Source organism: Melanotaenia boesemani, chromosome 4 (genome assembly GCF_017639745.1).
Source record: "Melanotaenia boesemani isolate fMelBoe1 chromosome 4, fMelBoe1.pri, whole genome shotgun sequence".
NCBI lineage: Eukaryota > Metazoa > Chordata > Actinopteri > Atheriniformes > Melanotaeniidae > Melanotaenia > Melanotaenia boesemani.
The window spans coordinates 7,450,962-7,466,210 of NC_055685.1; the positions used below are offsets into that span (position 1 = coordinate 7,450,962).

Here is a 15,249-nt window from a genome sequence, read left to right on the forward strand (position 1 = left end):
TGACAGTTTCTCCATTCCCATTGATGATTCTTCCATTTCCCCCTCCCCTCAGGTAAAGAGTCTGGGTGTCATCCTTGACAGCACTCTGTCTTTCACATCACATATCAATAACATAACCCAGTCAGCATATTTTCACCTTCGCAATATCAACCGCCTCCGCCTCTCCCTCACCCCTCACACCGCCGCCATACTCGTTCACAGTCTTGTCACTGCCCGTCTCGACTACTGTAACTCCCTTCTGTTCGGTCTTCCCCAAAAAACTCTTCATAGACTTCAACTGGTTCAGAATGCAGCAGCCCGGGTCATCACAAGAACCGCCTCCACCCATCACATTACCCCTGTTCTGCAGCAGCTCCACTGGCTCCCTGTCACCTACCGCATCCACTACAAAATCCTGCTGTTCACTTACAAGGCCATCCATCACCTCGCTCCTCCCTACCTTTCCGATCTCCTCCATGTCTCCATACCAGTCCGTTCCCTCAGATCCTCCTCCTCCATCCACCTCATCGTCCCCCCCGCCCGCCTTGTTACCATGGGGAGCAGAGCTTTCAGCTGCTCTGCTCCTCATCTCTGGAACTCCCTCCCCCCAGACCTCCGTAACTCTGATTCTATACAACTGTTCAAATCCAAACTCAAAACACATCTGTTCAAACTGGCATACTCACTGTAACATTTCACACTGCTTTTATTATTGTTTTATGAATCCTTTTTAATTTATGAATGTATTTATTGATTTGTTTTATTCTTGTGTTTTATCCTGGAAGGTGACCTTGAGTGTCTAGAAAGGCGCCAACAAATAAAATGTATTATTATTATTATTATTATTATTATATCCAGTAAATATATTCTATTAAAAGCATGTAATATTTTATAGCGTAAGACGTGAACTCTTTTGTTGTTTTATGACATCAGAACATGTGGAGCCACAGCTGTAAGGATCAGATCGGACGCTTTCTTGACCCAACCGACCCGGCGGTGACTCAGACGGTGAACGCCTGACACCCCTTCACCTCAGCTCAGCAAGTTGTCAGGAGGAGTGTTTTCTTTCTGTTTATGTCTTGGCTCCTGATAAACAAGAATCAGTGAGACTAGTTTATTTTTCTGTATGAACAACGTGTATCTGCAGGAGAAGATGTGTAGCTGTTTGATAAAAAGCAGGTCAGAGCTGTAGAGTGTGTTTTTGTTTTAAATAGCTGTGAGGTAGTCTGGGTGTGTGTATGATGTGAATGTGCATGTTTGTATCTGTTGACACGGAAAGTTGGCAGGACATTTAAGGTGGAACCTGTTTGACAGCTTCAGGTTGAGTATTCATCCACCTGACCGGCGAACCTCTACTCAGTGACGACCTGCAGAGCTGTCAGCATGGACTGATCACACATCTTTGTCTGCTGTCACCTAAAACACCTGCCTGATGGATCCTGAGGTCAGTTTTATTTCTTAACTTCATGTTTGTTTTTTTTTGTGGTGTTTCACTCTGTGTGGTTCTGGGCTCTGACTGTGCAGGTTCTCGGTCACTGCATGTTCTACATTGCTAACATGCAGGTAGTTTCTGTGAAACCAGCACCTGTGCACTGTGAACTACGCACCTACGACTGAAACTGGTGCACTTTGGCTCACCTGCGAGGTGTTTAATACATGATGTTTTAAGTTGTAAACTAGCAGCTCCGTTCCCTCGGGTGTTATTTGGAGCACAATTAGTTTGTGATGAGATTTGACATGAGATTTTTATTACAACTGAACAACAGCTCTTTTTAAAAGCTTTTTTTTTTTTTTTTAATTTCACTCAAAATAAATCATTTAACCCTTTAAAGCAGGGAGGTGAAGCTCATTTAGTTCAGGGGCCACATTCAGTTTGTACTCAAGTTTGAACTCAGACCAGTAAAATAACAGCTTAATAACCTGTAAATAAATAAAACTTCACCTATTTCCAGGGGTTTTAGTGCAATAATTACAACATATAATGAACTAAAACCAATTATGAACCTTAAATTTCTCAAGAAAAACAAGTGTAGTTTTAACAATATTTTGCCTTATTTGATCATTTACACATTCATTACAGCTTCCAGGTCACAATACTTCAACAAGATCACCAAACCCACTATTTCACATCATGATCAGAGCAATGCTTTAAGATCTACAAGTTATTCTAGATGTACATACATGTACATTTCCACATGTAGCAGTAATCCCGCCACCTGAACTGACTCACCTCATAATAAAACAACTATAAAGTGTGAAAGATAGAACAAAGTTATTCTTCTGCCTTGGAAATTGACAAATTAGGAAATATAGCTACTTTTATTAAATAACTGCAGTTAACATCTTCAGTTAATGTGTGTTTTTCACTTTCACATTTTTACCAAATTCATCCACTGGAGCCTTTCTGGTCCATCTGGGAAATTTAAAAAGCCAAACTTGAACCTGCCTGACATGACGTTTTCTGGCCCAAAGTTAGTTGGCCCAAACCTGGAACTAGGAACACCTGATCTAGATTTATCTGGTCCCAATCTCAGTGGTGGGATAAACACACCAAGCATAAATATGCCCAAGTTTGACCTTAAAACTCCCAAACTGGACCTCAATGCCCCAGATGTTGGCTTAGACATGCCATCAGGCAAAGTGAAAATGCCAGAACTTCATGCTCCAGACTGGGATCTTAAAGCTCCCTCAGGTAAATTAAAGATGCCTAAATTTAACCTTTCAGGCACATTGCCGAAAGGACCAAATCTGGACCTAAATGCAGACATGGAGTCCCCAAATTTGAGTCTGAAAGCTCCAAAGATAAAGGGAGGAATGGATGCTCCTGATCTGAACATGCCAAACATGAAACTTAAAGATCCAAAGTTAGATGTGAGCCCTCCAGACCTCAACATTGGTTCACCAAAAACAAAAAACAAAGATGAAGTTTGCCAAACTGAAGTTGCCCAAATTTAACCTCCCAAATATTAAGGGACCTGAACTTGATGGCAGCCTAGATGGCCCAGATATAGCTGTAAATGCACCTGATGTCAACTTCAAGGGTCCTAAGACTGATGTAGATCTTTCTGGTCCATCTGGGAAATTTAAAAAGCCAAACTTAGTAAGTGGTAAAAAAACCATAGTAAGTGGTTCTGCTAAGTGGTTGCTAGCGAGGATTGAGGACAGCAGGCAGACAGAAACGTTTTAAGCTGTAACTGAAATGAATTTTGGGGGATTAAAAAAATATGTAGGAAAAAAGAAAGCAAAAAAACCCAGCGAGCTTTGATCCACTTTGATCCACTAGTGGTGCCAACTGGAGGCAAGTGGGGGGAAGTGTCTTGCCCAAAGACACAAAGGCAGCTGACTGGGGGAGCGGGGAGATATATTCAATTTTGTGTTTTATTTGGAAAAGTTTGAGAAATTTGAAAAATGGATAAAATAAAATAAAAAAATGAGTCAATTATGCTTGTGAAATGTTAAGCAGTATTTTGTATTACACAATGAAATTTCATAGATATATCCAATATCCAATTTTGTGGCCTACTGACTGGTTCGCCTGCTCTACCGACGGCGGGAGCTGGTATCGAACCCGGGCGATCACCGGCACACAGGTATCCACCGAGCTTTTCCAGGCTCAGGGTATGACTGGTGTAGCCCGATGGAACTACCAGCGGTTGGTAGACCTCAAGCAGCCATCCCTGGTCCTGCCGGCCGTGTTTGATCCAGCTCTCATTGCTGAGATAAACTCTGCTTCCAGACGAGTGACTGGACAGGCAAAATACCCTGCGCTTCGCCTCTCAGACAGGGACATGGGCGAGAAGTTTGGCCTAGATTACCATGAGCCAGGCTGCCGTCCAGTCCCTCTGGATTGGGACAAGCACCGGACTCGGAAGAGAGATGAGGGAGCAGTACTTCCTGTCCGTGTGCCATTCACAGGTCCAGATCCTGCTCCAACCCGTCCAGCTCCAACCCATCCTGCTCCTGCTCCAACCCGTCCTGCTCCATTAACTAGTCACGGCTCCCTCTTCCAGCTGGGCTCCACCCTCTCAAATGTTGTCTCCTCGTGTCGCCGTCCAAAAACAAGAGGACACATCAGAATCACCTCAGAAGCTTCCAGCTGCGATGGGTAAGTAGATATAACATATAGTTGTACATTGTGTTAATATGTCTTAATAGCATCTAAATCATCCCTCTTTTCTTTGTGTACTAGAAATTTCACCTCCCCTGCACCTTCCACCACAGTCATCGCCAAGGAGTGCTCGCACTGGGCCCATCAAAACAGCTGGACGTGTTTTTGTGCTGGACCACACCCGCTGGACACCACCCATGGTTGCAGCCGTTGATCGGTTATTGCAGAAGCATTGCGGGAAGAAGGACATGCTGAAGCTGGTTGATCATGAATATGCAGAACTGGTCCATTTGTCTGCATCTGATCCAAATAGCGTGTTACACCCCACCACCAAGATGCACATATCGCGATATGTCAGCAACCGTGCGAAGATGCTCAATGCCAAATCGTCACTAAACATCAGTCTAGAGAAACTCCAGCAGACACAGCAGTTGTGGCATTCCCTGACAGCAGGAAGTGACACAACCAGCGTTCCTGTAGTCACCATGGAGCCAGCTCTGTTTAATCCACCCACCCCTTTGACAGAGGAGTCCGTAGAGAGGATTGTGGAGGGCATCTTGGTGAGGCAGCAGCAGTATCGTCAGTATCGGCAAACTAAGACCTGTCTCGCCTGTGGACAGCCCAAGTCTCGCTATGAGACAGATAGGTCATCCATCCACTTTTTTTATCAACAAGGGCCAGTCCGTTATTTCTACTGTTCCCAAAACGTCCATCAGCTGTTTGCTGCTGAGGGCCTTTCAGTCTCCAAGATGCCCTTTGAAAAGTTTGCCCAGACCGAGTTCTTTCAGAGGGAGCTGGAAGCCACAAAGCAGCGGGGGGAGGAGCGGTTAGAGAAGAAGAGGAAGAGGCCCGAGACAAGCCAACGGCCCGGCCGACTTTGCAGGTTCTGCCACAATGAGCTGAAGCAAGGACCAAACAGCCCACACATCCACACGGGCTTTCCTGGTGTGGCGGGGAAATATATATACTGCCCCTCCAAGGTGCATGCCTTGTATCGTGGCCAGGGCATAGAAAAAGAAATGACCTGGAAAGAATTCCAGAAGTCTCCATTTTATGACCTCGAAAAAAAAAGAGATGGGTGGAAGAAAGAAAATAATCAGATTGTATATATTTTATATAGTTAAGGGTTTTTTCTGTTCATGTAAAAGATTTTGCGTAGTATTAAGTTATTGTAGAGTTATTGAAGGTAATCGAGTTATTTCGTCTTGAACATGTTTATATTTACATACATGTTCAATTATATAGAGTGCTCTACATAAGTTTTAAGTTTTCTTTTGCTTACAACCATTTGCTTCATTCATTATCTAATATTTTTATTGTAAATATCTGGAAATGTGTTTATTTTTACAGCAAAATTGTGCTTATACACTTGTTTTATTTTTTTTATTAATATGAATACATGTTGATATTGATTTATCCTCTTTACACCCTTTCTCAATCATTCAGTCATTGACAACCTTTCCCTCATTCACAAATAAACAAATAAATATACAAATAAACTGCCTTGCCTTGTCTAACAAATATTCCTTTTCCTAATGTATTCAAATAGACCTTGGGGTTACTGAGATACAATCATTTCATTATGGGTACTCAATATTTAAGCAGAAGGCCTGGACTTAATGAGTGACAAACTACTACCAGCAAAATATTACAATATTTTTGTTACATCTTAAGTCTTATTGATCTTTAGTCATTTGTATTCGTACTTCATAATAATTGATGAAAGGAATGTTTGTTTTAAGTTTGTAACTTGTAAAATAACATTAAACATGTTGAAGTCTAATTTTTCATAACTATTAACCAATATTTTAACTTTTAAGTAATACTTATTCATTTGCCCATTTTACTAGTATTTGATACTAGTAAATAAAAATATAAATGATGAAAAATTAATTTAACATCTAGAATTTTCATTTACAGAGTCAAAACATCTGTTTTAATAAACAAGTATAAGGTTGTCATATGTGGGATTCAAACTTGTAAAATAGAGTAAAACACATTAAGGTTCAGGACCTTGGACAGTGCTGTTCAGCACCTTGGACAGCGACATAAATGCTGCCATTTGATTGGCTGTCACTCTGTTCCACCTATACGCGGCTGGGAGCAGGGAGATATATCCAATTTTGTGGCCTACTGGATCGCTTTACTAAAACTGTTTCCATCAGCATGTTTGTGAGCACTAAGATGAAACATAGTAAGTGGTTCTGCTACCGTGAGGTTGCTAGCGAGGATTGAGGACAGCAGGCAGACAGAAGCGTTTTAAGCTGTAATTTAAATGAGTTTTGGGGGATTAAAAAAATATGTAGGAAAAAACATTGTGATGTGTCATAGATTTTTATTTAAAAACGTATTTTCTGTTAGGCTTCAGTCTGCTCCTCTTCTGGCAGACTACCTCTCCAGCTTTGGAGAGGTTGCACCTGAAAGAAACACAAGAACAAAATTGTAATTAACCAAGTTTAAAATCATTAAATTCTCTGCGTATGGTGATCAGAAACCAGCTTGGTGTCTAAGGTCCTGCAGGTTGTGGTTTTCCTCTGCAGCTGTAGACTGAGACGTTTCCTCTGATGCTTCTGGTTGAAGTTTATGATTAATTTTAAAGTCTGCTCTTTGCAAGGCTATTTAAAAAACATCTATATAAAGAAAGGGGAATTAAGCTTACCTGTGATGTTGAAGGCACCGCCTGCTCCGTCCTTCTCTCACACTCCAAGCTCCTTAAGCAGTTACCATGGCAACGGTGTCTTGCGCAGACGTTTGTTTCCCCAAATCTCTAAAAGCTAAATGTGATTCAATATAAGCTCATGCTGATGTGATGCTTTTCCTAAATTTGTTTTCAAAATGCAATGTCGCACAATCGCTACAGAATCTCCTCTCAAAAACCCGCAAATAGCAAAAGAATAAAAATCAGCTGATCATTGCTCACCAGGCTTTTACAACAATTTAAGATTTCAAATTTGTAGTAAAATACCCACACCGATGCTAGCAATTAACTAGGTATAGTAAGTGTAAAATAAATGAGCTGCAGCGGCTTGAAAGCTGATATTTACTTGAAGCACAATTGCATACTGCTGTCAGCTTCCACCAGTATGAAGTCCAGATGGACTTTACTAAAACTGTTTCCATCAGCATGTTTGTGAGCACTAAGATGAAACATAGTAAGTGGTTCTGCTACCGAGAGGTTGCTAGCGAGGATTGAGGACAGCAGGCAGACAGAAGCGTTTTAAGCTGTAATTTAAATGAGTTTTGGGGGATTAAAAAAATATGTAGGAAAAAAGAAAGCAAAAAAACCCAGCGGGCCTTGATCCACTTTGATCCACTAGTGGTGCCAACTGGAGGCAAGTGGGGTGAAGTGTCTTGCCCAAGGACACAACGGCAGCTGACTGGGGGAGCGGGGAGATATATCCAATTTTGTGGCCTACTGACTGGTTCGCCTGCTCTACCAACGGCGGGAGCTGGTATCAAACCCGGTCTCGCCAATCTTTTGATTTCTGTTTTATCTTGGAAATTTGAAAAATGGATAAAATAAAAAATGAGTTAATTATGCTTGTGAAATTATGAAATTTCATTGCTGCCACTCAGCTATTGCTGCTAGCTACTATGAGTGTTACTTTGTTAGCTTGCTAATCATTTTGCTAGCTAACATAACTTCATACGTGCTGCGAGTGCACGACCTGAAGACACACTGGCAGACAGACAGCAACACTTTGCAACAGTGTTCATACGTTTGCTAGATTTTGCTTCATTTATCATTTATGCTGACAGTTTAAAGAAGGAAAGAAAATCTGACAAAACAAGTAAAGTAACCCACCAGTCATTAGCTCACTTAACAGCAGCTTAGCTTCCCTTTGCAGTGAGACTGTGTCCTGCAGTCCTGCGGTGGAAGTGTGAACAGATCCTGCTCCCAGCCATTCCTGAAATGTTCGTCAGCTTCCAGAGATTTGTACTTTCTCAACTGTTCATACGTGTAAGCACTGATACCATAAACGAGGTAGCTTATGTCCAGCAATGAAGTTGGAGCTAGTAATGTAGCATCGTAGCTCCATTCCTTAGCTGTGGGGTCGTAAGGCTCTATGTCATTGATTGTTGACAATTTGGCCAAATACCGATCCTGGGCGTCCCAGATAAGTTTGTCTCTGTACGGTATCCTTTCATCATTCTTCTTTTTCTCCATATTGGCGACTGCATCATGTTTGCACATTGAATCTTCCTGAAGATTATTCCATCATTTTACACCACGAGGCACAAGTTTCATAGTTGTTCTCACTCAACAATGTTAGATTAAATTTCCTTGCAGATTATATCCCCCTTCATGGCTAAAAACACTTTTTGTATGTGGTCAGGTAGTAAATTATTTCAGGCTTCATACATTATTATTGCTGTTTGTAACTCCACAAAAATCCCTGAATTCTAACGTTTTAACTTCCAAAATAGTACATTGTATTTACTTGATTATTTTTGTCTGTAATTAGTGACTTGGTGTTTGGCAAATTAGATGAAAGATGATATAATGGCAAATTAGACTGAGTTATTTCTCATCGTTGTGTCTTGCATTTAGGGATTGCTGTGCTCCATTTAAAATCCCCAACTACACCACTGATGAACATCTACACTGGGATTGATGGGAAAGATTGGGACAAACACAGAGCCAAGACCAGCCTTGCACGTCCTCAGACCAGCCCACCTTGCAGCATTCAGATCTTCCACCGTCAACCTCCGTGACTTCAGCCAAGCTGTTTCACTTTCCAGCCCTGTGCCAGCCTGATGACCAAGATCCTTCTGCCTTTATAATGTGCCTTACTATAACTGCTCTGTATGTATCAGCCACCAGAGTTCTTAAAGAAAGCTTTTGTTTTTGCCTTTTTCATGTTTCTTTGTATCTGGATGTTTTACTAAAAGACACACGCATGAATCGTCTGAACTGAAAAAAATCGACTAACTGAAAGAAATGAGTGAGAATTTGTTTATTGTTGTTTTATTTATGTCAGCTTTAGGTGACGGTGACACTGTTGTTTACCAAATTGTATTAAAATGAATATAACTCCACATCTGTTTGGCACAGTTAACCCTACACCTGAGTTTAGTTACCAGGATGTTTTACTTTGAGGATGACTCTAGTTTTTATCCACAATTGAAACTTTAAGAAGACGTGTTTAGAGTCGCATAGAGTAACAAAGAGCCAGAGTTCACAAAGTGTGCTCAGAGTCCACTTTTGAATAGGTTCAGGTTACCTCTCTCTATACCTGTGAAAGGCAGCCATTGCACTGGCTGCACATGAAGGAGAATAAGGAATGTCAGTAATATTTGTTCTAAACTCAGTTTTTATTGAATCCTTCTCTCTGGAAAATAAATATTCATGTTCTGATCCATGTTGAAAAAGTCATGGATGGACACAGTAGCAACATAATTGTGCTAAGTGATCATATATTCACTACAAATGTCCATTTTGTTTGGGGATTTAACATAAATGAACTAAACATAAGTTGAAGTATTTGTTTGTTTTGCGTTTGTTTATGTTTTTTATTTCTCACTAAAATGCCATGTTCAAAGTTGTCCATAATATTCTTCAGTAATGAATAACAATCCCTTCTGCTTTTTGCACGTCTTTACCTGAATTTTAAACCTCTTTGGCAACTGTATCCTTGTCTTTGAGGTTGGAAAGTGTTCATGTGATGTGAATAAAGAAAATATAGAATCCTGGAAATGTCTCTTTTTGTATGATGGGGAGGGGAAACTGGGACATTTTTGCTCAGACACATAAATGAAAGCAGATATTTCATTTTGACCATGTTAACAGTCTGACTACACATGCAAACCTGACTTTCTTTTGCAAGCTGTGATCCGAGGAGCTAAATTTATAAGCAGATTAATGTTTTGCTTTGTCGTGTGGATTCATGTGATCACAGCTGTTAAAATCTACAGTTTAATGAAAGCCTCATTCTAGCTGATGGAAGATGAATAAGAAGTCCCAGACAGCATTTCTGCTCAATACTGACGCTTCATGTTTCACACCATCTAATGGAGAAAGTTCACATAGTGACACCTGCTGGCCATTTTCTGTAACTACACCTGCTGCCTGAAGACATTTGATTTCTGTTTACACACAGTACATACTAAAGTAAAACAAGGTGTTTTTCCTTGTATAAAATATGTGTCTGTTTACTTTTATGCACATAGACAGACGATACAATCAATGCAAATCTTTTGTACACTGCCTTATTAAGTATTTTCTTTCTTCCAAAATCTGGCATTTCTATGTGTATGTGTGTAGTATGTGTGTGATAAAGAAAGAGAAAAAAGAAAAGTTGTGTCTGAATTCATTTGCAGTAACAAGAGACAGAGATGGATTGAAAAAAATGGAAAAAAAGACATTTCTAATATATTCCTGCAGTTTAAAAGGTTTCTCTTTATGAAATAGTAAAGCCTAATTAGCCTGGTTGTAGTTACATGCATCAATAAGTAGATCTATTTTATCATGATGCAGTTAAATAAAAATGGTAGAGAATGTGGATTTTACAGTATTTTGAAAGATCGTACTCTAAAAACTAACAAGCACTAAGTAAAAGTTTTTAAGGAATGCACCAGTGAAAACCATCAACAGTAAATATTATAGTAAACTCTGTAATATTTAAAAGGTTCCAGGATCTTTCACATGCAGTCAGATTATGTCTGAAGTGGAACTGAAGGATCTCACATGCAGCCTCATCAATGATTATAGGCTAGGCTAATAATACATGCATTTTATTTCTTGGCGCCTTTCAAACACCCAAGGCCACCGTACACAAAAAGAAAAAATAAATAAAAAGACAATAAAACCATAAATTACATAAGAGTTAAAAGAGATAACGGACATTGATATAAAAATTACACAAAACAGTCAGTATACATGGGTTATTATAGGGAGTATGCCAGTTTAAACAGGTGGGTTTTGAGTGCAGATGTGAATGATGGAAGGGAGTTGTGGTAGAGAGACGGGCAGAGGGAACAGTAAGGTGAACGGAGGAGGATGACCTGAGAGCACGGGAGGGAGTGGCAATATGGAGGAGATCATACAGATAAGGAGGGGCCAGATGGTGAATACCTTTGAAAGTGAGGACCATTAACTTATAGTTAATTCTGTATTTTATTGGGAGCCAGTGGAGTTGTTGAAGGACAGGGGAAATATGTTGAAAGGAAGAGGTGCGAGTCAGGATACGAGCAGCAGAGCTCTGGAGAAGCTGCAGTTTCTGAAGTGATTTATTGGGAAGACCGAAGAGGAGTGAGTTACAGTAGTCGATGCGGGATGTGACAAGACTATGGATAAGGATTGCAGCAGCATGTGGAGTGAGTGATGAGCGTAGACGATTGATATTACGAAGGTGGAAGTAGGCAGACCGAGTAATGCTATTGATGTGGGCTTATGTAGGCTCCTGTATGACTAACATGTACCGGAAGTTATTATTTATAGATTATAAAAAATTGGTTTTACTGTTTTAAGTAATTCCCAGGATCAATATGGCGGCGCCATTGACATACGAAGCGGGACCAATGCACCGTCTACATATGTCTATGACAGAGACTACCCAGCAGTAGAGAAAGCGTGCTAGCTAACTAGCATGTATAGCTAGCTAAATTGTTAAATGCTCTACTCGTAACTCTTGACTGTTTAAAGAGGTATCAAGTAAAACGAAAATAAACTACACACAAACTTGATTCATATCTTGTTGTGTGATCTAATAATGCACGTGAGTCTGACTGTTTTCTTGCATGTGGCTTTATTACATCGATATGGCTTTGTTATTTGGTGAACGCTTAACAGTGGGGTCCAACTGCCCTCTACCTAGATACGTTGCATAACTGACGTCACAACCAAAGGCATTAACAGGTGAGAGGCAGGGTACACCTGGACAGGTCACATATGTTTCTGCATTCTGAGAGGACAGTAATAATTAACAGCAACAAGTAGGACACCATGTGTGCCTCATCATCATTAAAGCTCTGAAAGGTTTTTAGGGTTCATGACTTTACAAGGTTACAGAGGAGGTCAGGGAGATCTGTTTGCTTTATAACAGCTCTGTACCTGGTTCCTTCTGTGCAGTTAGCAGACCACAGCAGTTCACCATCATACCTGTGAAACAAGGAAACGTGATTGTTTTCTGTTAAAGGATCAACAGGAATAACCTGTATTCAGTGACTTGCATCACTTATTGGATTTTTTTTCTATGTATGTGTGTTTTAACCTGTAATTTAAATCAGTTTTGGGACATTAAAAACAGGCTACAGGATATAAGGAGAAGCTGCAAGTATACAGACGCGAGGAGAATTGATAAAAGTAAAGCGTTTAATTTGGACGATTTGATGTAACATAATTATTGCCGAACAATAAGTGGCAGGAACTTTCGTTATTATGGGTGCTGTCACAGTGGAAGGCCTTCTAACTCAGGGAGTAATTAGGGGTTTTCCTTCAAGTTTTGAGGGAAGCAGTGGTAGTGAATCACTGCTTGAACTCTGGACACGAGCCTTTATGGTTCAGTTATACACAATCATTCTGGTTTACGTTTTCTTTTCTTTCCTTTTCTTTCCTTTTTCTGTTTATCCTTCTTTTTATTGTTACTGCTGCTCCAGGGGGTCTTTTTCCAGCTGCTGTTGTGGTTACACTGCAAGGTCGGACATTATATTTCAATGCAAAGTGATCCAGTGAAAATCATTTATTTTAATGTAAATGGGGTCTTGAATGTTATAAAGATGAGTAAGGTTATGACCAAATTAAGGAGAAAAAAGCCCAAATTGCCTTGCTTCAGGAGACACATTTGAGCCAAGCAGATCACTTAAGGTTAAAAGAAAAGGTTTTAAACATGTATTCTTCTCTTTGGTTAAATCCTATCTTACTTAATGACCCTGCTACAATGACTAAAATTAATTCTTAGAAATTAATGACACAGGGGAAGTATTGCCAACTATTTTATGGGACAAGCTTAAAACAGTAATGAGAGGTAAGCTGATCGCCATCTCTTCCCATTTAAAGAAAGTGAAAGGACAAAAATTCTTCAACAAGAAGATATAAATAACCCAAACCCCACCGTAAAACAGGAAATTACAAGGTTAAATTAATGACATTTACACACAGGAGGCCCAAAAAAATGTAACCTTTCTGAGGCAGAAATATTACGAGATAGGAGGGAAATCAGCAAAATATTTGGCATATAAACTTCACAAACAAGAGGAAAGTTCATTATATAAAATTAGGGACCCTGAAACTAATAATTTAGAAACTAAATTGGAAAAGATTCAGAGAGGTTTTGAGAATTTCTTTCGGGATTTATATTGACAACCCAGTGCGCCAGAGGATAACTGTATCGACACATTTCTCAGTTCTTTAGACCAGAGGTCCCCAACCCTGGTCCTCAAGGCCCACTATCCTGCAGGTCTTAGATGTCTCCCTGCTGCAACACACCTGATTCAAATGAATGGCTCAGTTGCAGACTTGTGCAGAGCCTGTCAGAGAGCCGTTTAATTTGAATCAGGTGTGTTGCAGCAGGGAGACATCTAAGACCTGCAGGATAGTGGGCCTTGAGGACCAGGGTTGGGGACCTCTGCTTTAGACCTACCTTCACGTTCAGACCTTCAAAATGAGGACTTAATAAAATCAATATCAGTGGAGGAAATCAACACGGCTCTTTCTAGAATGAAACCAGGAAAGGCAGTTGGACCAGATAGTTTCAATTCCCAGTGGTACTGCGGCTTGAGGTTGGATCTAGTCCCGCTATTATTGCAGACATTTAATTATATTTTACAGGAGGGAGTGGTCACCCCTTCTTGGAAGGAGTCTCAGTTATCCCGAAAGAGGGGAAAGACAGACATGAATGCGGGAACTATCGTCTGATCAGTGCCTTCAGTTTGGATTACAAGCTGTTTATCTCCATTTTTGCCCATAGACTAGAGAGGTTGCTACCTGACCTTATTGACCTAGACCTGACTGGCTTTATTCGTGGAAGACAAACGACTGACAACTTTAGAAGAATACTACACATTTTAAGTCATATACAGAGACACAAAACTCCATCAGTCTTAGTTAGCCTGGATGTAGCGAAAGCCTTTGACTCTGTTAGATGGGGATTCCTGTAAAGACATTAAGGAAATTTGGCTTTCAGGATAAGTTTATTAGGGCCATCCAGGCTTTGTATGATAACCCATTAGTCCGCATTAAGATTAACGGGGATCTTTCCCAGGCTTTTATTTTGGAACGGGGATGAAGGCAGGGATGTGCAATCTCACCTCTTCTTTTTGATTTATTTACAGAAACACTGGGACAATCAGACAAAATAAAAAAAATTAAGGTATTGCAATGGCGGGAGTGGAACATAGAGCAGCCATGTTTGCTGATGATCTTTTGGTCTGCCTGGGGGAGCCAGAGGGGTCATTCAATGAACTGATGTCTATTCTGTTGGATTTTGGGAAGCTATAGGGCTATAAGGTCAATATCAACAGATCAAGACACTGACAGAATCTATGGATGGCAGGCTTTTGAGTGTCCTCGCAAAGAAAGGTGGTTATATTGTTTTTGTTTTGTTTTTGAATGCCAGAAATGTATATTTGTAAATTTTGAGTTGTTATATTGGTTTCCCTGGTGAAAATAAATAAGTGAAATGGGTATATATTTGGTTTTTGTTAAGTTGCTTAATAATTATGCACAGTAATAGTCACCTGCACACACAGATATCCTCCGAAGATACTAAAACTACAAAGAGCCCCACTCCAACTTCCAAAAATATTCAGCTTTGATATTTATGAGTCTTTTGTGTTCATTGCAAACATAGCTGTTGTTCTATAATAAAATTAATACTCAAAAATACAACTTGCCTAATAATTCTGCACACCCTTTATATACAAATACAACAGATGAAAATAAATTTGGGGTTTCCGTTGTCTGCAATGAAATAAAAAAAAAAAGTGAGAGTAGGATTCAGCTTTCTCTGATAGGCCCAGCTCATTGGAGAAAATCTTTTTCAAACCTGTTTACGTCTTTTACATAAAAAAAGTAGTTAATTATTCAAATAAATTGTATATATGTATAGATGTGTACATATAGTCAGTTTGTATAGCATGTACATCATTGCACTGTGGATTATTATACACTGCTCAAAAAAAATAGAGAACACTAAAATAATCCTAGATCTGAATGAAATATT

General features: G+C 39.9%; 1 protein-coding gene and 1 long non-coding RNA gene across 3 annotated transcripts; both read left to right on the top strand.

Moving 5' to 3' along the window:
* Positions 1-1,321: 1,321 nt before the first annotated feature.
* On the top strand, positions 1,322-9,781 carry LOC121638457. The gene is made up of 2 exons (XR_006010018.1): positions 1,322-1,423; positions 8,640-9,781. It is a non-coding gene; the product is annotated as an uncharacterized LOC121638457 (long non-coding RNA).
* On the top strand, positions 1,534-5,771 carry LOC121638449. 2 transcript variants are annotated; one of them, XM_041983259.1, is made up of 3 exons: positions 1,534-4,084; positions 4,169-4,518; positions 4,552-5,771. In XM_041983259.1, exons 1-3 carry the CDS (start codon positions 4,009-4,011, stop codon positions 5,209-5,211), a joined length of 1,086 nt encoding a protein of 361 aa, XP_041839193.1. In that variant the 5' UTR covers positions 1,534-4,008; the 3' UTR covers positions 5,212-5,771. The 2 variants fall into 2 exon arrangements, with proteins under 2 accessions (XP_041839193.1, XP_041839191.1); XM_041983257.1 differs by having other exon boundaries at positions 4,169-5,771.
* Positions 9,782-15,249: the final 5,468 nt, after the last annotated feature.